The following is a 24,064-nucleotide window of genomic DNA, read 5'->3' as shown; positions in this document are numbered from 1 at the left end:
ATAACATCAAATTGATAAAAAATACAATGTAGACATTGTTAATGTTGTAAATGACTATTGTAGCTGGAAACGGCAGATTTTTTTATGGAATATCTACATAGGCGTACAGAGGCCCATTATCAGCAACCATCACACCGTGCTTCACGTTAGGGATGGTGTTAGATGGGCTATGAGCTGTGCCTGGTGTTCTCCAGACACAGAGCTTTGCATTCAGGCCAAAGAACAACATTTTGGTCTCATCAGACCACAGAATATTTTTCCTTATGCTCTGTCTTTCACGTGCCTTTTTGCAAACTCCAGGCGTGCTGTCATGCGACTTTGTCTCAGGAGTGGCTTCCGTCTGGCCACTCTCTCATAAAGCCCAGATTGGTGAAGTGCTGTAGAAACTTCCTTCTGGCAGGTTTTCCCATCTCTGTAGTTCTGTCAGTGTGACGCCCTGACCTTAGAGAACATTTTTATGTCTCTATTTGGTTTGGTCAGGGTGTGATTTGGGGTGGCCATTCTATGTTTTTGTTTTCTATGATTTTGTATTTCTATGTTTTGGCCGGGTATGGTTCTCAATCAGGGACTGCTGTCTAACGTTATCTCTGATTGGGAACCATACTTAGGTAGCCCTTTTCTCCTCCTTTCAGTGTGGGAAGTTGTCTTTGTTTGTTGGCACTATAGCCTTTACCTCTCTTGGGTACGTGAGACGTTAGCGTCCCACCTCTTCAACAGCCAGTGAAACTGCTGGGCACCAAATTTAAATACAGAAATACTAATTATAAAAATTCAGAAAACAAAACATATTTTACATAGGTTTAAAGATTAACTTCTTGTGAATCCAACCACGGTGTCAGATTTTAAAAATGCTTTACGGCGAAAGCATACCTTACGATTATTTGAGAACATAGCCCAGCAGACAAATCATTACAAACAGTAACCAGCCAAGTAGAAGAGTTACACAAGTCAGAAATAGAGATACAATTAATCCCTTACCTTTGATGATCTTCATATGGTTGCACTCAGCAGACAATCATTTACTCAATAAATGTTCCTTTTGTTCGATAAAGTGTCTTTATATCCAAAAACCTCCATTTATTTGCGCGTTTTCTTCAGTAATCCACAGGCTCAAACGTAGTCAAAACAGACAGACAAAACATCCAAATTGTATCCGTAAAGTTCATAGAAACATGTCAAACGATGTTTATATTCAATCCTCAGGTTGTTTTTAGCCTAAATAATCGATAATATTTCAACCGGACAATAACGTCGTCAATATGAAAGGTAAACAAGAAAGGCACTCTCTCGGTCTCGCGCATGAAATAGCTCTGTGACACTTTAGGGTCCACTCATCCAGACTGGTCTTACTTCCTAATTTTTCAGAATACAAGCCTGAAACAATTTCTAAAGACTGTTGACATCTAGTGGAAGGCATAGAAACTGCAATTTGAGTCCTAAGTCAATGGATACTGTAATGGTATTGAATAGAAAACTACAAAACCAAAAACCTACTACCTGAATGGATTTTTCTCAGGTTTTCGCCTGCCAAATCAGTTCTGTTATACTCACAGACACTATTTTAACAGATTTGGAAACTTTAGAGTGTTTTCTATCCGGATCTACCAGTTATATGCATATCATATCTTCTGGGCCCGAGAAGCAGGCAGTTTAATTTGGGCATGCATTTCATACAAAATTCTGAATGCTGCCCCCTACCCTAGAGAAGTTAAACTTCACGGTCGTGTTTGTATTGTTTATTGTTTTTGTCGGCGTCATCACCGAATAAAAGGAATATGTACGCTCACCACGCTGCGCTTTGGTCTAGTTCTTTCGACGGCCGTGACAGTCAGAGCAGTCATTTGGTTCTTGGTCACCTCACTGACCAAGGTCCTTCTTGCACAGTTGCTCAGTTTGTTCGGACCAGCTCTAGGCAGAGTCTGGGTAGTTCCATATTTTTTCCATTTCCCAATGATGGAGACCACTGTGCTCTTGGTGTAACGACCTGGGTGTCGGTGGGGTGTGAAATCAGACGCAGGAACAGCAGAGCTTCAATGCGGTGATATTTAATGCCTAACCGGCAAACCAAAATGTCCAACACGGACTTACTGGGTGTCATAAACACCTGTCTTCTAACACGGGAGACAAACCCAGTACACAATACAAAACCCACTCCCGAAATCCACAGCAACAGACGAACAATCCCGCACAAAGAAGCATACAATCTGGCTGGCTAATAAAGCCACACTAATTGCCAATTACCCCAAACCAGGTGATACAAATAAACACATAAGGAGGGGGAGGAAAAAGAGTCAGTGGCAGCTAGTAGGCCGGTGACGACGACCGCCGAACGCCACCCGAACGGGAAGGAGAGCCTGCCTCGGTTGAAGTCGTGACAGTACCCCCCCTCCGACGCGTGGCTCCCGCAGCGCGCCGACACCGGCCTCGAGGTCGACCCGGAGGACGAGGCGCAGGGCGATCCGGATGGAGGCGATGGAAATCCCTTAACATAGATGGATCCAAAATGTCCTCCACCGGTACCCAGCACCTCTCCTCCGGACCGTACCCCTCCCAGTCTACGAGGTACTGCAGGCCCCTCACCCGGCGTCTTGAGTTCAGAATGGCCCGTATCGTATACGCCGGGGACCCCTCGATGTCTAAAGGGGGAGGAGGGACCTCCAGCACCTCACCGTCCTGCAGGGGACCAGCTACCACCGGCCTGAGGAGAGACACATGAAACGAGGGGTTAATACGATAATAGGAAGGGAGTTTTAACCGATAACACACCTCGTTTATTCTCCTCAGGACTTTGAAGGGCCCTACACACTGCGGCCTCAGCTTCCGGCAGGGCAAGCGGAGGGGTAGGTTTCGGGTCGAGAGCCAGACCCTTTCCCCCGGTACAAACACGGGGGCCTCACTGCGGTGGCGGTCAGCGCTCCTCTTCTGCCTAGTAGTAGCTTGTTGGAGGGACTCCTGGACGGCCCTCCAGGTCTCTTTGGAGCGCTGTACCCACTCCTCCACCGCAGGAGCCTCGGTCTGGCTCGGCTGCCATGGTGCCAGAACCGGCTGGTACCCCAACACACACTGAAAGGGGGACACATTAGTAGAGGAGTGGCGTAGGGAGTTCTGGGCCATCTCGGCCCAGGGAATGTATCTCGCCCACTCCCCTGGCCGGTCCTGGCAATACGACCGCAGAAACCTACCCACCTCCTGGTTCACTCTTTCCACCTGCCCATTACTCTCGGGGTGAAAACCGGAAGTCAAGCTGACCGTGACCCCCAGACGCTCCATGAACGCCCTCCATACTCGGGACGTGAATTGGGGGCCCCGATCAGAAACGATGTCCTCCGGCACCCCGTAGTGCCGGAAGACGTGAGTGAATAAGGCCTCCGCAGTCTGTAGGGCAGTAGGGATACCGGGCAACGGGAGGAGATGGCAGGACTTAGAAAACCGATCCACAATGACCAGAACCGTAGTGTTTCCCTGAGAAGGGGGGAGATCTGTCAGGAAGTCTACGGACAGATGAGACCATGGTCGTTGTGGAACGGGGAGGGGTTGCAACTTCCCTCTAGGAAGGTGCCTAGGAGCCTTACTCTGAGCGCATACCGAACAGGAGGAGACATAAACCCTAACGTCCCGAGCTAAGGTAGGCCACCAATACCTCCCCCGAAGGCTCCCCACGGTCCTCGTCACCCCAGGGTGACCCGAGGAGGGTAGGACATGAGCCCACCGAATCAGTCGGTCCCGAACACCAAGCGGTACGTACTTACGGCCCGCCGGACACTGAGGAGGCGCGGGTTCCGCCCGTAGCGCCCGCTCGATGTCCGAGTCCACCTCCCATACCACTGGCGCTATCAGCCTCGAGGCGGGGATGATGGGAGTGGGTTCGGTGGTCCTATCCTCCGTGTCGTAAAGGCGGGACAATGCATCAGCCTTTACGTTTTGGGAGCCTGGTCTATAAGACAACGTGTACCGAAACCGGGTGAAAAACATGGCCCACCTTGCCTGACGCGGGTTCAGTCTCCGAGCTGCCCGAATATACTCCAGATTCTGGTGGTCGGTCCAGATGAGAAAAGGGTGCTTAGCCCCCTCAAGCCAGTGTCTCCACACCTTCAGAGCCCTGACCACCGCTAACAACTCCCGATCCCCCACATCATAGTTACGCTCCGCTGCACTGAGCTTACTAGAGAAGAAAGCGCAGGGGCGGAGTTTTGGTGGCGTACCCGAGCGCTGTGATAGCACGGCACCCACCCCAGCCTCGGACGCATCCACCTCCACTATGAATGCCAAAGAGGGATCCGGATGCGCCAACACGGGAGCATCCGTGAACAGAGCCTTCAACCTGTTGAAAGCTCCGTCCGCCGCCGCCGACCACCGCAACCGCACCGGGCCCCCCTTTAGCAGTGAGGTAATGGGAGCCGCCACCTGGCCAAAACCCCGGATAAATCTCCGGTAGTAGTTGGCAAAACCCAAAAACCGCTGCACCTCCTTCACCGTGGTTGGAGTCGGCCAATTACGCACGGCCTTTATGCGGTCACTCTCCACCACCACCCCCGAGGTGGAAATGCGATAACCCAGGAAGGAGACGGCTTGTTTGGAGAACACACACTTCTCAGCCTTGACGTATAGGTCATGCTCCAGCAGTCTGCCAAGCACTTTGCGCACCAGAGATACATGCGCGGCGTGAGTAGTTGAGTAGATCAGAATGTCATCGATATACACAACTACCCCCTGCACGTGCAGGTCCCTGAGAATGTCGTCTACAAAGGATTGGAAAACGGCTGGAGCATTCTTTAACCCATACGGCATGACGCAGTACTCATAGTGGCCCGATGTGGTACTAAATGCGGTTTTCCACTCATCTCCTTTCCGAATACGCACCAGACTGTACGCGCTCCTGAGGTCCAGTTTTGTAAAGAACTGCGCTCCGTGAAATGATTCCACCGCCGAAGCGATGAGAGGTAGTGGGTAACTAAACCCCACTGTGATGGCATTTAGACCTCTATAATCAATACACGGACGCAAACCTCCCTCCTTTTTCTTCACAAAAAAGAAACTCGAGGAGACGGGTGAGATGGAGGGCCGAATGTACCCCTGTCCCAGAGACTCCGCGACATATGTCTCCATAGCCAACGTCTCCTCTTGGGACAAAGGGTACACGTGACTCTTAGGAAGCGCAGCGTTAACCTGGAGATCTATCGCACAATCCCTACCCGGTCGATGTGGTGGTAATTTCGTCGCTTTCTTTTTACAGAAAGCGATTGCCAAATCGGCATACTCGGGGGGAATGCGCACCGTGGAACCCTGGTCTGGACTCTCCACCGACGTGGCACCAATGGAAACTCCCAGACACCTTCCAGAACACTCCTCTGACCACCCCTGGAGAACCCCCTGTCTCCACGAAATATTGGGATTGTGCCGGGCCAACCAGGGAACACCCAGCACCACTGGAAACGCAGGCGAATCAATAATAAAGAGACTGATACGTTCCCTATGATTCCCCTGCGTTACCATGTCCAGGGGAACTGTGACCTCCCTGACCACCCCTGACCCTAATGGCCGGCTATCTAGGGAGTGAACGGGAAAGGGAGAATCTATCGGCACAAGCGGAACGCCCAACTTACGGGCGAGTCCGCGATCCATAAAGTTCCCAGCTGCACCTGAATCGACTAGTGCCCTATGCTGGGAAGAGGGGAAAAAATAAAGGAAAAAAATTGAGACAAACATGTGACCAACAGGGGGTTCTGGGTGAGTTTGGTGCTGACTCACCTGGGGTGATCGAGAAGCGTTCCGCCTGACATCTCGACTCCCAGACAGACCCCCCCAGCACCGGTCGAACGTGTGTCCTCTCCGACCACAGTTGGTGCAGAGGGGGCCTCCTCCTCCGGTACCCCTAGGCGCGGCCCCTCCCAACTCCATCGGGATGGGAGCCGGGGCGCTGGGTGGTGGAACGCACAGGACCCTCTCCGAACGCCCGCGGGCAGCCAGCAGAGTATCCAGTCGGATAGACATGTCAATAAGTTCATCTAGAGAAAGCGCGATGTCCCGACACGCTAGCTCCCTGCGGACGTCCTCCCGGAGACTACACCGGTAGTGGTCAATAAGGGCCCTGTCGTTCCACCCTGATCCCGCGGCCAAGGTCCGGAACTCCAGCGCGAAATCCTGTGCGCTCCTCTTCTCCTGCCTGAGATGAAATAGTCTCTCACCCGCCGCTCGGCCGTCTGTGGGGTGGTCAAACACGGCACGAAAACGACGGGTAAACTCCGGGTAGTGCTCCTTCGCGGAGTCCGGGCCATTCCAGACTGCGTTGGCCCACTCCAGAGCACGACCCGTTAGGCAGGAGACGAGGACACTCACCCTCTCCGCTCCCGAGGGAGTGGGGCGAACAGTGGCCAGGTATAGCTCCAGTTGGAGTAAGAACCCCTGACAACCTGCCGCTGCTCCATCATAATCCCTCGGGAGCGTAAGACGGAGCGCGCTGGAGCCGGGGGATGAAGAGTCCTGGGGGGGGGGGAGCCGAAGGTGGAGAGAGGAGCCCACTCCTCTCCCATCGCTCCATTCTCTCCATCATTTGGTCCATGGCGGATCCGATCCGATGGAGGACAGTTGTGTGGTGGAGAACCCGTTCCTCCATCGATGGGAGAGGGTTGGCTGCTGCTCCTGCTGACTCCATTTAAATTGGTGCGGGATTCTGTAACGACCTGGGTGTCGGTGGGGTGTGAAATCAGACGCAGGAACAGCAGAGCTTCAATGCGGTGATATTTAATGCCTAACCGGCAAACCAAAATGTCCAACACGGACTTACTGGGTGTCATAAACACCTGTCTTCTAACACGGGAGACAAACCCAGTACACAATACAAAACCCACTCCCGAAATCCACAGCAACAGACGAACAATCCCGCACAAAGAAGCATACAATCTGGCTGGCTAATAAAGCCACACTAATTGCCAATTACCCCAAACCAGGTGATACAAATAAACACATAAGGAGGGGGAGGAAAAAGAGTCAGTGGCAGCTAGTAGGCCGGTGACGACGACCGCCGAACGCCACCCGAACGGGAAGGAGAGCCTGCCTCGGTTGAAGTCGTGACACTTGGAAACTTTTAACACTCTAGGAATTGTTTTATACCCTTGCTCCGATATACAGTACCAGTCAAAAGTTTTTCTTTATTTTTACTATTTTCTACATTGTAGAATAATAGTGAAGACATCAAAACTATGAAATAACACATATGGAATCATGTAGTAACCAAAAAAGTGTTCAACAAATCAAAATATATTTTATATTTGGGCCTCCAGGGTGGCGCAGTGGTCTAAGGCAGGCACTGCATCGCAGTGCTAGCTGTGCCATCAGAGACTCTGGGTTTGAGCGTCATCCGGGTTAGGGAGGGTTTGGCCGGCAGGCATATCCTTAAATCATCGCGCACTAGTGACTCCCGTGGTGGACCGGGTGCAGTGCACGCTGACCAGGTTGCTAGGTGTACGGTGTTTCCTCTGACACATTGGTGCGGCTGGCTTCTGGGTTGGATGCGCGCTGTGTTAAGAAGCGGTGCGGCTGGGTTGGGTTGTGTTTCGGAGGATGCATGGCTCTCGACCTTCGCCTCTCCCGAGTCCGTACGGGAGTTGCAGCGATGAAACAAGACAGTAACTACTAACAATTGGATACCATGAAAAGGGGGTAAATATTTTTTTTTTTTTGAGATTCTTCAAAGTAGAAGATTTTGATATGTTTAACGCTTTTTTGGTTACTACATGATTCCATATGTGTTATTTCATAGTTTTGATGTCTTCACAATTGTTCTACAATGTAGAAAATAGTTTAAAAAATAATGAAAATCCCTTGAATGAGTAGGTGTGTCCAAACTTGTGACTAGTACTGTGTGCCTCATCACAATTCTATCTTGGAGATCTACAGACAGTTCTTTGGACTTCATGGTATAGTTTCTGCTCTGACATGCACTGTCAACTGTGGGACCTTTATATTGACAGGTGTGTTTCTTTCTAAATCATGTCTAAACAATTGAATTGGCCGCAAGTAGACTGTAATCAAGTTGTATTGAGGATGATCAAAGGAAATCGGATGCTCCTGAGCTCAATTTGGAGTGTCATAGCAAAGGGGTGTGAATATTTATGTAAATTAGACATTTCTGTATTTAATTTTCAATACATTTGCAAATATTTCCAAGAACATATTTACACTTTGTCATTATGGGGTATTGTGTGTAGATGGGTGAGAAAAACTTTTTTTTAATCAATTTTGAATTCAGGCTGTAACACAACAATATGTGGAATAGGTAAATGGGTATGAATACTTTCTGAACGCACTGTACATACATATATTACACATAGCCTCTTAGAAAATTCACAAATCAACCTGATTGGAGGTACACAACATAATCCCCGCCTCTTGTCATGAGCTGTTACCGAGAACCACATACAAGTTTTTACAGTGTTATTAGCAATTGAGTTTTCTGAGTAGTTTCCATTAGACATAAAATATGTCAGCTTGACTAAGTTTGTAGGTGCAACAGTTTTTATTAAATGTATAATTTAACATGCACATTTACGTCCTTTAAGAATCAATGATATGCCAATCCCTCAGCCATAGTTATAACAGGCAATATCTGCTCTGCTCCATTCAGAATCACTAGAAGCTGCAGACAAGGCGATCCAATTTCCGCTTTGCTATTCTTATTATCAATGGAACCCCTGGCCCAGGCAATTCATCAATCGAAGGATATAACTAATTTCTGATCACTTCATCTCATTATACGCAGACAATATTTTACTATATCTAGAGAATGTATCTCAATCGCTCCCAAACGCATTGAAGGTCATAGATAAATTAATCTGATAAATTAAAATGACGAAATTAATCTAACCAAATCAGCCCTACTGCCACTCAAGACCCCGATGGAGGATGGAGTTTAAATATTTGGGAGTAGATATATTTCCTTCCTAAGATAAAACGATTGCCAGACACTTTAACAGCACACTCAAATCAATTCGTTCCGACCTCAGTACATGGAATAATATCCCAGTTGGTTTAACTGGCAGAATATCTACTGTCAAAATGTATATATTGCCACGGCCAAATTTCTATAGTTCAGTGCTTCCCATGGCTCTCCCTTCTGGCTATTGGGATAAAATTCATTGTGCGGTTTCAAAATGTATATAGAAATGTAAACAATCGCAGATAAAATGAACAAATTTATAGAGGGAAAAACATAAGATCCATACCAAACTTTAAATTGTATTTCCAGGCAATAGCATTTCATCCTAAATCTCTATGTTTGTCCTGTACAACCACGGTCCTTCCGCATGGTGCTGAAATTCATACTTTTAATAAAAACTTTTATTGATTACAACCCCCAACTTTTTTTCGAATTTGTGTTGCTCAACTCAGCTCGAATACACTTGTTCCAATTGGACCTCAGCTTGCGTAGTACGTCAAGGCCAGTACGTCTCCAGTTCAGCAACACAAATTAGGGAAAGTCAGTAGTTGTATTTGACCAAATGTGTTATTAAAAGTATGAAGTTCAGCACCACGCGGAAGGACCGCAGTTGTACAGGACAAACATAGATACTGTTAAGAATTTTCAGAATTTTAATTTGTATCTACTGATGGTGACTCAATGTTGTTGCTAGCAAATCACACAACCAATTATCAAAACTCAACTCTTCCTTGAAATAAGAGAATGGAGTTGAGCATTCCTCAGCTATTTAGAAGGGAACACTTTAGTGTAACTTTTGCATTGTTTATATCATCCCAGATCTGCGGGTGGATTTAATGATTTGGCTGGAGTAGGCTGTGAGCTGGGCTGCAGTGCTTACTCAGGGCATGGAGCTGAGCTGAGCAGAGCTGGGTTCTGTTCAGTTTTGTACTAGGATTTGTCTCAGATCAGCCTTGGGACACAAACATAGTCGGAGACAGACAGAGACAGACAGATAGAGACAGACAGATAGAGACAGACAGAGACAGACAGACAGAGACAGACAGACAGGCAGGCCAGGAAACAGCTCTGTCTCTACAGGCTACACATAGACAGGGGAGAGGCTGCTGTGACTGGAAACCTATTGGTGAAACATTGTTTCTCTTTATTATATTATTGGTTTTGGGTAATGGACATTTGTTTTGCCCCCCCCCCCCCACACACACACACACATACACACAAAATCCATTTCTTAAATGTTCCCAAACATTGTAGAGTGTCAGTATCAGATATGGCTGTGGCCACATGATCTGTGCCTTTCACTGCTGTTAAATCACACTTCAACCACCATGTGACTGACTGGCTATCTGGGAGCAGTGGCAACAAACTGGTGGAAGAGGAGGAATTCTACTCGAGGGCTCCACACTATTGAAAGGCCCAGATGTCGACAAATAGGCCATGGCAGATTCAGGGTGGTAGGACACGTACTGTATGTCATTATAGCAAAACTGTGAAAAATAACATGGAGAGTCTGGATTATTTATGGCTATCCTTTTATGATGCTATAAAGTAAGTCCATTATGTAGGCTAGCTCTCTCTCCCTCTCGAAGCTCTTTCAACAGAATCTAATAGAAATCCCTTTACTCTACACTTGTGCGCAGACGATACCCTCTGCAAACCAAAACCATTTGTGTGAATAGAAAACAATGGCATGCTCTTGAGAAATGCAACCGATGAGTGTATACTGTATCATGTGTGTTTATGTCAAATGTATAATCCAATTAACAAGTACAGGAAACACAGTCATCGCTCTATTATGGGAATACAAAGGAGAGTGGTGCCATGTACTCTGAAAACTGCTCATGTGAAGAAAAAAATGCAAGTGGTGTTAAATGAGTGTGTCTGGTAATGTGTTTGTTTGCAGCCCCATGCTGTGAAGCTAGACTGCAGTAGGGACTTCTCACTTTCAATTCAATTTCAATTTAAGGGCTTTATTGACATAGGAAACACATGTTTACATTGCCAAAGCAAGTAAACAGATAAATAAACAATACAAAATATACAGTAAACATTACACTCACAAAAGTTCCAAAAGAATAAAGACATTTCAAATGCCATATTATGTCTATATACAGTGTTGTAATGATGTGAAAATAGTTAAAGTACAAAAGGGAAAATAAATCAACATAAATATAGGTTGTATTTACAATGTTTTTTGTTCTTCACTGGTTGTCCTTTTCTTGTGGCAACAGGTCACAAATCTTGCTGCTGTGATTGCATACTGTGGTATTTCACCCAATATCTATAGGAGTTTATCAAAATTGGGTTTGTTTTGAAATTCTATGTGGGTCTGTGTAATCTGAGGGAAATATGTGTCTCTAATAGTCATACATTTGGCAGGAGGTTAGGAAGTGCAGCTCAGTTTCCACCTTTTTGTGGGCAGTGTGCACATAGCCTGTCTTCTCTTGAGAGCCAGGTCTGCCTTTCTCAATAGCAAGACTATGCTCACTGAGTCTGTACATAGTCTGTACATAGTTAAAGGTGTCTTACATTTTGGGTCAGTCACAGTGATCAGGTATTCTGCCACTGTGTACTCTCTGATTAGGGCCAAATAGCATTCTAGTTCGCTCAGTGTTTTTGTAAATTCTTTCCAATGTGTCAAGTAATCATGTTTTCTCATGATTTGATTGGGTCTAACTCTCTCTCTCTTTTCCCTTCCCTCTCCCTCTCCTCTCTACAGGCATACTTCCGACAGGGTGTTGCCCTTCAGTACCTTGGTCGCCATGCCGACGCGTTGGCCGCCTTCGCCTCGGGGCTGGCCCAAGACCCCAAGAGCCTGCAGCTACTGGTTGGCATGGTGGAGGCTGCCATGAAGTCCCCACTACGAGGTAACACTTACTATCTCTCTCTGTTTTCCTATCTGCCTTTCTAAATGTCGCTAATCTTCATCCTCGTCAGTCAATTAATGTGTCAGTGTGACTCTAGCTGTCTGTCAGAGTGACTGCCTGCCTGCCTGCCTGCCTGCCTGCCTGCCTGTCTGTCTGTCTGTCTGTCTGTCTGTCTGTCTGTCTGTCTGTCTGTCTGTCTGTCTGCCTGCCTGCCTGCCTGCCTGCCTGCCTGCCTGTCTGTCTGTCTGTCTGTCTGTCTGTCTGTCTGTCTCAGTGTATGTGTGACTGATTATTGGTCAGGCTGATCAGAAAGATACTTATTTATCATAATAAACATCCAACAATACAGCCCTTGTCTGCCCTTGATGAAGCCTATTTTCCAACGCCAAGTAGCTTAATATCCAGGCCTTTCAGTAAACTCTGTGACTTCCCTGCTCCATGATGTGTGAGAGAGATCAGAGAGAGAGGATCCACATGTCTGTGTTCTGTTCTGTTCAAAGAGGAGTCATTGTGTTTTAGGCTGCATGGAGCACCTCTGTCAATCCCTGTTAGCGAAAGGCTGTATCTGAATACATGGAAAAAACAAGCACTGAGTGAAAAACCCATCTGAGGTACATTGATTACATAAACCTTGTCACTGGAAGCCTAACAGCAAAAGGACTTGAGAGTGGGCCCAACACTAAACACTGTGGACCTGACTAGGCCTCTCTCTCAGTAGAATAGGAGAAGCTCTTGGCCCAGGCTTTTTAATCTCTTAATTGTTTACCACGTTTCCCATGGTGCCAGGGAGGGAAGCAGCTAGCGATGGAGGGGGGGAGCCAGTCCAAGGTTTGTTAGGGGGGGCTAGGTCGGGGGATTAAGAGCAATGATCCTCTCAGAGGGGCTCCTGGCATAGGGGGAAGATAATCAGCGTTACGCCAGCAAACAGGGAGGATAATCACTGTTGTGCAGCCAAAACCCTGTGATAAGGAAAAGGTAGGAAAGCGTTGCTTTCTCTCGCTGAAGTCGAAGATGGCGTGTTGCTGCCAGCCCGTCTTATCGTCCGTGTAACACACCCCTCCCAGGATTACCTGGGGATTACCAAACCCACTCATTTCATTTTCCCCTCGCTTGGAGTTTGGTGTCGCTAGGGTCTTACTAAACTTTTGCCCCAGCTAGTTAAATACAGAGTTGAAGTGTAATGAAGAAGATGAACAGAACAGAACCGTGTGGATCCACTCTCTCTGATCTCTCTCACATACTGATGATATACATCCAACTTGTATTAGTCAAGTAGCTACTTGTTGTTTTCAGGACAACACATACATCTGTTTAGTCTTCAAATTCACTTTAATGTTTTTCTTTACATGTTTAGTCATTGGGCATAGCGAGACAGATAAAGGTGTGCTCATTCAAACAGTGAACAAAGCACAGAAATAATGAAAGTAAGAAAACATATTCAAGTCCTTTGTCTTCAAGGAGACAAAAAGTGTGTATAAAATTCCCCTGAAGGATACTATCACCACTGTTTGTGTTTACTTTACTTTAGTATAACAATATTACATTCTCACATTGTCACTGTGGCTTTGCCAAACACTTTTCCCCACACGACACAACACAGACGTTAGTTCCCTCTCTCTTCCTCGTATAGATCTGAAAGATTTTCCATGAGTCCAGAGTTCTACTGTACTCTACGCCTTTGTGTTTCCCACAACAAAGAGCTTTCAAAGGAGGGGAAACTGCTCTCAGAACCCTCTATATCCCCGACTCTCTTCTCTGCCGCCTATGATCATTATGTCAGCTTCGAACTCCTCAGATATCAAGGTTTTGATGCATCTTTTTTTCCTGCGGTGAATATCGCTGAGTGAAATGAAATGAGAGAAATTAAGCCCAATCAGTAGTCAGTAGTGTTGAGAGTAAATGGGCTTGGTTCTCTTCTGTTCTGTTTGTCCCGAAAACTTGGGCCGCAGGTAGTCTAGTGTTTAGAGTGTTTGGCCAGTAACCGAAAGGTTGCTAGTTTGAATCCCCGAGCTGACAAGATGAAACATCTGTTGATGTGCGTTTGAGCAAGGCACTTAACCCTAATTGCTCCAGGGTCGTCGTTGACAATGGTTGACCCTGGCCATGACCCCAATCTCCGAGGGAGTCTCGGGGAGAGTTGGGATATGCAAAAAAACACATTTCAAATTCACACATGCGTATAATACACACTTGTGCATGTGTGAAATAGAACAAATATAAGAACCCACAAAATGATTATTATTATTATCTTGGACCAGCTCTGAAGTTCTCTGACTGAGCTCTTAGGGTTGGAGGAGAGACAATGTCCCCATAATAAACAATGTCACCATAATGATTATGATGATGAGAAAATATAGTACTTTTAGTATGTTCTTTTTAGTATGTATGGAGATGCAGAAAAACAGACGTAGGATACAGGAGGACTTTAGCCCTCTCAGCAGTCAGCTCTCTGCCTCTTCACAGTCACAGACCCAAAGAAGAGAATGGCTTGTGAAATGGGAAGGTAAAATGAGTCATGGTTGTATTTAAAGGCAGGGGGAAACAGAATGTACGCTACATGGATTTGTAATGGTCACCAACCTCCCAGGGCCTCCCCTTTATGAAACCAAGTCTGAGAGCAGGAGAAGGAACTATATATGAATGTACTGTACCTGTTTATGTACTTGTGGATGATATTTACTCTATGTTTGTAAAAGGATTGGTACTAATAGTACATTGGACTTTTCAATGAAACTAAACCGAGATATCAAAACAAGACAACGCCAGTCTAACAGCAGGAAGTAACAAAAACATGAAACAAAGAGAAGGGGAGGAGCTTAAATAAGAGGAAAGAATGTGATGTGTCAGTGTATGAGTGAGCGAGCAGGTGTTGTGTGTATGTGTGTGTGTGTGTGTGTGTGTGTGTGTGTGTGTGTGTGTGTGTGTGTGTGTGTGTGTGTGTGTGTGTGTGTGTGTGTGTGTGTGTGTGTGTGTGTGTGTGTGTGTGTGTGTGTGTGTGTGTGTGTGTGTGGGAGAGTGTCTGTGGGGAGGGGCTTAGAGGTAGGCCAAGGTGAAGAGGTTGGGCTTTAGGAGGGACTGAAAGATGGTGATGATTTCAGAGTCACGGATGGCTGGAGGGAAGGAGTTCCAGAGCCTTGGATCATCCCTGGAGAAGGTCCTGTCGCTGAAACTCTGGAGCTTGGACTTGGGAAAGAGAGAGAATAAGACCGTGACAGAGAGAGGGAAAAAGAGAAAGATGGAGAGAGAGAAAGAGAGACAGAGAGAGAGATAGCAATGTTTGATTTATGACACTACTCTGTGTATCACTTTGAATACAATTACCAGCTATGAATGGATATAATATGCACAGTGTTTCTGCTAGTGTTACATTCTACCAACCGCTGGAACACGAGTGATGCACTTGAAATAGCATCATCAATTATATTTTTGAATGCTTGTGTGAAGACTATAGACGTGTATCATTTTGTGTGTGTGTGGTGAATATTAGTTTCAGTCTGGGTGGCTTGGTACTATCACCAGACTATTCAGATAATGTTAATGTGTATTTTGTTGTTTGTAAGTGTTTGTCTGAATCAATGAGTGTCATGGTCTTTAAGTGCATGGGCATGACTGATACAGTAGCAGGCATACAGTACATCTGACTGCAGGCACGATCTGCCTTGTACAGGTAGGTACATCACAGAAAAACCTCTGTGGGGGAGGAGTTGACCTAATTAACTGCAACTCTGCTAAAAATATTTGCAGAAGGGGCACAGGTATATTTCATATTCCCCTTCATGTTCACACACTTGCACTCACATACAGTACACACACGCAGGCAGGCACGCGCACACACACATACACACACAGGATGTCACCCCTGTCCCGTCCCCCTCCCTGTCAGCCTCCCAATTTGCTGCCTAGCTGTCTGGCGGGCTGGCTGGCAGGCTGGCTGGCGGGTAATGTCAGTAATCTGGAGGGGCTGTGGATCCCAAACCTTGCGTTGCCCACCGTTGATTTATAGTATTGTGTGCATTTTCAGCCTTCCCAAAGGTCACCTTGTGTGTCTCCTCTCCGCTCTGCATTCCTCTGCCTCTCTCCCCTGTGTGTTACAGCAGCATGTTCACCATCACTCTTAACACTCACCGGCCCTCAAAACCCACTCAGGCTTTTCTTTTCTCTCTCAAACTGCAACATCGAATGAAAAAATGAAGAGAACATAGAAATATAATTTCACTGTGCTGCTTTTTATATAGTGGTCTTTGAAATTGCCCTGTATTAAATTGCCCATAATAGTGGTACCTGTGAATGGTGTATTCATTTGCTTGTCTTGTTGTCAGTGAAATCCATGTTCTAAAGCAATCACTCAGACAAGCTCAGCTCATTTAGCCAACAAAAGACACACTGATTGCTCTCCCTGAAACACAGTAGATGTGACAGTCATGGAATTCTGGATGACGGTTATTGGTCAGCCAAAATATATTGGACACACATTTTCTTCTCTCCTCCGCTCCTGACTGCATGTGCTTCTGCTGCAGGGAGGGGGCGTTGCCTGGGCAACTAAAGACTCGTCTGCTACAACACTTGCTTGATTCAGCAAGGCGCAATAAAGTTTCATCATGTTGTAAAGAGTCCATGTTACCGCTGAAACGGACTCAACTGCACGAATGCCCAGCCGTCCTGTCTTCAGTCAGCTGTTCGCTACACACAGAAGAAAAATACAAATACAGTCGGTCAGAAGTTTACATACACTTAGGTTGGAGTCATTAAAACTTGTTTTTCAACCACTCCACAAATTTCTTGTTAATAAACTTTAGTTTTGGCAAGTTAGGACATCTACTTTGTGCATGACACAAGTCATTTTTCCAACAATTGTTTACAGACAGATTATTTCACTTATAATTCACTGTGTCACAATTCCAGTGGGTCAGAAGTTTACATACACTAAGTTGACTGTGCCTTTAAACAGCTTGCAAAATTCCAGAAAATTATGTCATGTCTTTAGAAGCTTCGGATAGGCTAATTGACTTCATTTGAGTCAAGTGGATGTGGATGTATTTCAAGGCCTACTTCCAAACTCATTGCCTCTTTGCTTGACATCATGGGAAAATCAAAAGGAATCAGCCAAGACCAAGCAATTTCCAAACGCCTGAAGGTACCAAGTTAATCTGTACAAACAATAGTATGCAAGTATAAACACCATGCGACCATGCAGCCGTCATACCGCTCAGGACGGAGACGCGTTCTGTCTCCTAGAGATGAACGTACTTTGGTGCGAAAAGTGCAAATCAATCCCAGAACAACAGCAAAGGACCTTGTGAAGATGCTGGAGGAAACCGGTACAAAAGTATCTATATCCACAGTAAAACGAGTCCTATATCGACATAACCTGAAAGGCCGCTCAGCAAGGAAGAAGCCACTGCTCCAAAACCGCCATAAAAAAGCCAGACTACGGTTTGCAACTGCATATGGGGACGAGATCGTACTTTTTGGAGAAATGTCCTCTGGTCTGATGAAACAAAAATAGAACTGTTTGGCCATAATGACCATCGTTATGTTTGGAGGAAGAAGGGGGAGGCTTGCAAGCCGAAGAACACCATCCCAACCGTGAAGCACGGGGGTGGCAGCATCATGTTGTGGGGATGCTTTGCTGCAGGAGGGACTGGTGCACTTCACAAAATAGATGGCATCATGAGGGAGGAAAATGATGTGGATATATTGAAGCAACATCTCAAGACATCAGTCAGGAAGTTAAAGCTTGGTCGCAAATGGGTCTTCCAGATGGACAATGACCCCAAGCATACTGCCAAAGTTGTGGCAAAATGGCTTAAGGACAACAAGGTCAAGGTATTGGAGTGGCCATCACAAAGCCCTGACCTCAATCCTATAGAACATTTGTGGGCATAACTGAAAAAGTGTGTGCGAGGAAGGAGGCCTACAAACCTGACTCAGTTACACCAGCTCCGTCAGGAGGAATGGGCCAAAATTCACCCAACTTATTGTGGGAAGCTTGTGAAAGGCCACCCAAAACATTTGACCCAAGTTAAACAATTTAAAGGCAATGCTACCAAATACTAATTGAGTGTATGTAAACTTCTGACCAACTTGGAATGTGATGAAAGAAATAAAAGCTGAAATAAATCATTCTCTCTACTATTATTCTGACATTTCACATTCTTAAAATAAAGTGGTGATCCTAACTGACCTAAGACGGGGAATGTTTACTTGGATTAAATGTCAGGAATTGTGAAACCTGAGTTTAAATGTATTTGGCTAAGGTGTATGTAAACTTCTGACTTCAACTGTATATATGCAGTACCAGTCACAAGTTTGAACACACCTACTCATTCAAGGGTTTTTCTTTATTTTACCATTTCTTACATTGTAGAATAATAGTGAATACATCAAAACTAGGAATAACACATACGGAATCATATTGTAACCAAAAAAGTGTTAAACAATTATTTCTTTTTTTGAATCTTCAAAGTAGCCACCCTTCGCCTTGATATCAGCTTTGCACGCTCTTGGGATTCTCACGTATGCTGAGCACTTGTTGGCTGCTTTTCCTTCACTCTGCGGTCCAACTCATCCCAAACCATCTCAATTCAAATCAAATCAAATTTTATTTGTCACATGCGCCGAATACAACAGGTGTAGACCTTACCGTGAAACGCTTACTTACAAGCCCTTAACCAACAATGTAGTTGAAGATATAGAGTTAATAAAATAAAGTAAAAATGACAAGGTAACACAATAAATTCACATAACAATAATGAGGCTATATACAGGGGGTACCGGTACCGAGTCAATGTGCAGGGGTACAGGTTAATCAAGGTCATTTGTAAAGTGACTATGCATAGATAATTAACAGCGAGTAGCAGCTGTGTAAAAACAAAAAAGGGGGGGTTCACTGTAAATAATCCAGGTGGTCATTTGATTAGTTTAGTTGTTCAGCAGTCCAATGGCTTGGGGTAGAATCTGTTAAGGAGCCTTTTGGTCCTAGACATGACATTCCAGTACTGCTTGCCGCGCGGTAGCAGAGAGAACAGTCTATGACTTGGGAGACTGAAGTCTTTGACAATGTTTTGGGCCTTCTTCTGACACCACCTAGTATATAGGTCCTGGATGTCAGGAAGCTTGGCCCCAGTGATGTACTGAGCCATACGCACTACCCTCTGTAGCACCTTCCAGTCAGATGCTGAGCAGTTGCCATACGAGTCTTCCGGTCAGATGCTGAGCACTTGCCATACCAGGTGGTAATACAACCGGTCAGGATGCTCTCAATGGTGCAGCTGTAGAACTTTTTGAGGATCTGGGGACCCATGCCAAATCTTTTCAGTCTCCTGAGGGGGAAAGGTGTTGTCGTGCCTTTTTCACAACAGCCTTGGTGTGTTTGGACCTTGATAGTTTGTTGGTGATGTGGACACCAAGGAACTTGAAACTCTTGACCCACTCCACTACATCCCTGTTGATGTTAATGGGGGCCTGTTCGGCCCACCTTTTCCTGTAGTCCACGATCAGCTCCTTTGTCTTGCTCATGCTGAGAGAGAGGTTATTGTCCTGGCACCACACTGCCAGGTCTCTGACTTCCTCCCTATAGGCTGTCTCATCATTGTTGATGATCAAGCCTACCACTGTTGTGTCATGAGAAAACTTAATGATGGTGTTGGAGTCATGTTTGGCCACGCAGTGGTTGGTGAACAGGGAGTACAGGAGGGAACTAAGCACACACCCCTGAGAGGTCCCAGTGTTGAGGATCAGCGTGGCAGATGTGTTGTTACCTACCTTTACCACCTGGGGGTGGCCCGTCAGGAAGTCAAGGATCCCGTTACAGAGGAAGGTGTTTAGTCCCAGGGTCCTTAACTTAGTGATGAGCTTTGTGGGCACTATGGTGTTGAACGCTGAGCTGTAGTCAATGAACAGCATTCTCACATAGGTGTTCCTTTTGTCCAGTGTGGAGTGCGATTGAGATTGCGTCATCTGTGGATCTGTTGGGGAGGAATGCGAATTGGAGTGGGTCTAGGGTTTCTGGGATAATGGTGTTGATGTGAGCCATGACCAGCCTTTCAAAGCACTTCATGGTTACCGACGAGAGTGCTACAGGCGGTAATCATTTTGGCAGGTTACCTTCGCTATCTTGGGCGCAGGGACAATGGTGGTCTGTTTGAATCATGTAGGTATTACAGACTCGGCCAGGGAGAGGTTGAAAATGTCAGTGAAGACACTTGGCAACTGGTCTGCGTATGCTTTGAGTACACGTCCTGGAAATCCGTTTGGTCCTGCGGCTTTGTGAATGTTGACCTGTTTAAAGGTCTTGCTCACATCGGCTATGGAGAGCGTGAGCACACAGTCGTCCGGAACAGCTGGTGCTCTCATGCATGCTTCAGTGTTTCTCGCCTCAAAGCGAGCATAAAAGGCATGTAGCTCGTCTAGTAGGCTCACGTCACTGGGCAGTTTCCTTTTGTAGTCCGTAATAGTTTTCAAGCCCAGCTACATCTGAAGAGTGTCAGAGCCGGTGTAGTAGCATTCAATCTTAGTCCTGTATTGACGCTTTGCCTGTTTGATGGTTCGTCTGAGGGCATAGTGGGATTTCTTACAAGCATCCGGAATAGTGTCCCGCTCCTTTAATGCTGTAGCTCTAGCCTTTAGCTCGGTGCGGATGTTGCCTGTAATTCATGGCTTCTGGTTGGGAAATGTATGTATGGTCCTGTGGGGATGACATCATCGATGCATTTATTGATGAAGCCGGTGTTGACTGAGGTGGTATACTCCTCAATGCCATTGGATGAATCCCGGAACATATTCTAGTCTGTGCTAACAAAACAGTCCTGAAGCGTAGCATGCGCTTCATCTGACCACTTCTGTATTGAGCGAGTCACTTGTACTTCCTGCTTCAGTTTTTGCTTATAAGCATTAATCAGGTTGAATTGGTTTGAGGTCAGGTGATTTTGGAGGCCAGGGCATCTGATGCAGGACTCCATCACTCTCCTTCTTGGTTAAATACCCGACCTCAACCCAATTGAGATGGTTTGGGATGAGTTGGACCACAGAGTGAAGGAAAAGCAGCCAACAATTGCTAAGCATATGTGGGAACTCCTTCAAGACTGTTGGAAAAGCATTCCAAGTGAAGCTGGTTGAGAGAATGCCAAGAGTGTACAAAGCTGTCCTCAAGGCAAAGGGAGGCTACTTTGAAGAATCTCAAATATTAAATATATTTTTAATTGTTTAACACTTTTTTGGTTACTACATGTATCCATCTGTGTTATTTCATAGTTTTGATGTCGTCACTATTATTCTACAATGTAGAAAATCGTAAAAATAAAGAAAAACCCTTGAATGAGTTGTTGTGTCAAAACTTTTGACTGGTACTGTATGTCAAAACAGTTATGACGGTTATATTATTTTCATGATGCTCTTCATCCGTAATCGTTGGTTACACGATTATACAGTAATTGTGTCAGACTTAACTAGATGCACTGAGGACTGGGATGAGTTTATATGGAACTATTAAGATTTTCCATCTTACAAGATATTCTGGTGAACCAATCAACATGACTAGATGAGTCCAGTAGCCCCCATCATGACCATCCCTAACCCCCCCCCCCCCCCCCCCCCCTCCCTCCCTCCACATAGAGTCCCTGGAACCCACCTACCAGCAGCTGCAGAAGATGAAGCTGGACAAGAGTCCATTCGTGGTGGTGTCAGTGATTGGTCAGGAGCTGCTGACGGCGGCCCACCACACCGCATCCGTAGTGGTCCTGGAGGCCGCGTTAAAGATCGGTACCTGCAGCCTCAAGCTGCGTGGCTCCGTCTTCTCAGCCCTCAGCAGCGCCCACTGGTCCCTGGGCAATGCAGAGAAGAGCACCGGATACATGCAGCAAGACCTGGAGGTTTCCAAGACACTAGGTGAGACCACAGGGGTGCATGTTTGTGTCTGTGTTTTTGTCTGTTTATTTCTGTTCGTATCTGTGTGTATTGGTGTGTCTCTATCTGGTCCTGAGTTACTGTGTGTGTAAGGCATCCCAGATTGTCTGACTCTCCTGACCCCACACAGTTTGACACATAAGTGGGCAGTGTATAGCAGAGCAGCAGGAGATAAGGGTCTGGATGGAGCAGAGCGCTGTGGTTTTTAGGTAGAGAGCCTGGCTCTATGGCTCTGTATGGGGGGGCCTGTCTATCAGGCAGATGTAATAAGGCCTCCCCCTCTCCACTTCTCACCCCACCAGGGCCCGGAGGTCAGGTCTAGCAGGTCTACTTCTACTGTGGAGCTCTGTCTGTACAGCAGCTTAGAATGCCCAGTACTCCATTTAAGGACATAATGGGATGTCAGTGTCAAGGAGATCCAACGCATCACTACATCACTGCTCTAAGATGGTGGAGGACCATGACTGCCCTGTAAATCCACAATGAATGACAACACATGTAGTAGTGATGTTCCTGTTGTACTGTATACAACCTCCGTGGTAAACAAACAAGTATACAGATGCTTGTATTGAAAGTTACAAAGTATTGATTATGTTCTCAGAGGAATTTGTATAGAGAACATTGTCCTTTACCCATTCTGTCCTGGAGTGACTGTCCCTTACATGTCCTTTCTCCTCCCTTTCCTCCTCTGCTCCAGGTGACCAAACAGGTGAATGCCGTGCCCATGGCAACCTGGGCTCAGCATTCTTCTCCAAGGGGAACTACCGCGAGGCCCTGACCAACCACCGCCACCAGCTGGTCCTGGCCATGAAGCTCAAGGACAGGGAGGTAAGAGACTGAGACACACATGGCCACATCCCACTCATGAGGAGATGTGTCCTCTTATCAGGGGTTCCCAAACTTTTTCACTCAGCCCCCCCCCCCCTACCAGCATTGAAGACCCCCCCCCCCTCGCATGCTATGTCTATTTCCATGGGAACAAGCACTGTTCATGACACATTGTTCACACCCCTCTTGTTGGGGGAGAGAACATTTGCAGATTTAAAGCTTATTTTCTGAAATTCTACACATTTTGTCATGGGGTGCAGAGAACATTTAGCAGTTGAAAGCAAATTTTCTTGCAATTCTATACATTTTGCCATTTCTAATGTGTATTCATGTGATATTTGAGCGACTCGAACTTTACAAAAAAATCTATGGGCTAAAAAACTATGTTTTGATCTGGGCATTTCTGATAAGTTCTAAATAGCTCTCTGAGGTATGCGATAACTGACAGTACAAGAGGACAACTGATTATGCACCACCCACTTTTGAAATGGCACCTTGTGCGTTCTACTATTACAACTTTCAAGAGTAAGTTGAAAGCCCTTGTGCCCACCTGTGCCCCAAAGTTTGGGAACACCACTCTAGACATTACTCCTGGGTCATTTTGATGGTCTCTTCTAGATGGTAGTATGTGGGGTGGCAGGTAGCCTAGTGGTGAGCGTGTTGGGCCAGTAACTGAAAGGTTGCTTGTTCAAATCCCCGAGCTGACAAGGTAAAAACCTGTAGTTTTCCTCCTGAACAAGGCAGTTAACCCACTGTTCCTAAATAAGACTTGTTCCTAAATAAGAATTTGTTCTTAAGTGACTTGCCTAGTTAAATAAAGATCAAATGTAAGAGAAGTCTCTCATATAGTTTTAGGTTATCTTCTGCTATAGGAGGGGTGACGGCATATGGGGGATGGATGGCTAGTGTCTTTTTTCTGTTTCTGTTAGTGGTTGTCATAGTGATGTGTCCAGCATCCTCTCGTCTGTCTTGGTCGTTCAGAGGGTGACTGAAGGGTAAGACTGAAGAGCAGGAAGGCTCGGCTGCTGGTTCTCCTGTCAGAGAAAGAGAGGGATGAGAAGTGGGCTAGGAGAACAAGTGAAGGTGACAAGGCGAGGGATAGAGAGGTGGAGAGACCAATGGGAGGGCCATTAGTAACAGCTGGTGCTCCTCGTTATCAATGCAAAATGTTTATGCAGATATTATTGAGATATTTATCCTGTACATGATTCAGTAAATCTGGGGCTTTGGCAACATATGCTGCTTTAGGAATGCCATTTAGACTGATTAAGCTGTTTGGATATGAAATAGAGGGGGAAAGAAAACAAAGGACATGAGAGAGAAAAAACTGACGGACAAGGGAGAGTGAGAGCGTGAGAGAGAGGGAGAGAGAGAGAGAGAGGGAGAGCGAGTAGGAGAGTGAGAGAGAGAGAAAGAAGAATAGAGGTAGAGCATGAGGGAGGCAGGGTAGGCAGAGGAAGAGGAAGAGCCAGACAGTGAGAAAAAGGGCTAGTCTCTCTCTCTCTCCCTTAACCCCTCTCTCTCTCTCTCT

General features: G+C 46.1%; 1 protein-coding gene across 2 annotated transcripts in view; it reads left to right on the top strand.

The window, feature by feature from the left end:
* Positions 1-24,064, top strand: part of LOC129826333 (tetratricopeptide repeat protein 28-like) — a 255,197-nt gene that overhangs the window by 109,085 nt on the left and 122,048 nt on the right. For both annotated transcript variants that reach the window (XM_055886932.1, XM_055886931.1), the window contains exons 2-4: positions 11,655-11,802; positions 21,415-21,687; positions 22,403-22,533. In XM_055886932.1, the coding sequence (XP_055742907.1) occupies positions 11,655-11,802; positions 21,415-21,687; positions 22,403-22,533 (552 nt within the window). The remainder of the gene's footprint in view (positions 1-11,654; positions 11,803-21,414; positions 21,688-22,402; positions 22,534-24,064) is intronic.

Source organism: Salvelinus fontinalis, chromosome 28 (assembly GCF_029448725.1).
Source record: "Salvelinus fontinalis isolate EN_2023a chromosome 28, ASM2944872v1, whole genome shotgun sequence".
In the NCBI taxonomy this organism is placed as follows: Eukaryota; Metazoa; Chordata; class Actinopteri; order Salmoniformes; family Salmonidae; genus Salvelinus; species Salvelinus fontinalis.
The sequence above is the reverse complement of the archived record's forward strand: the minus strand, read 5'-3'. Positions and strand labels throughout refer to the sequence as shown.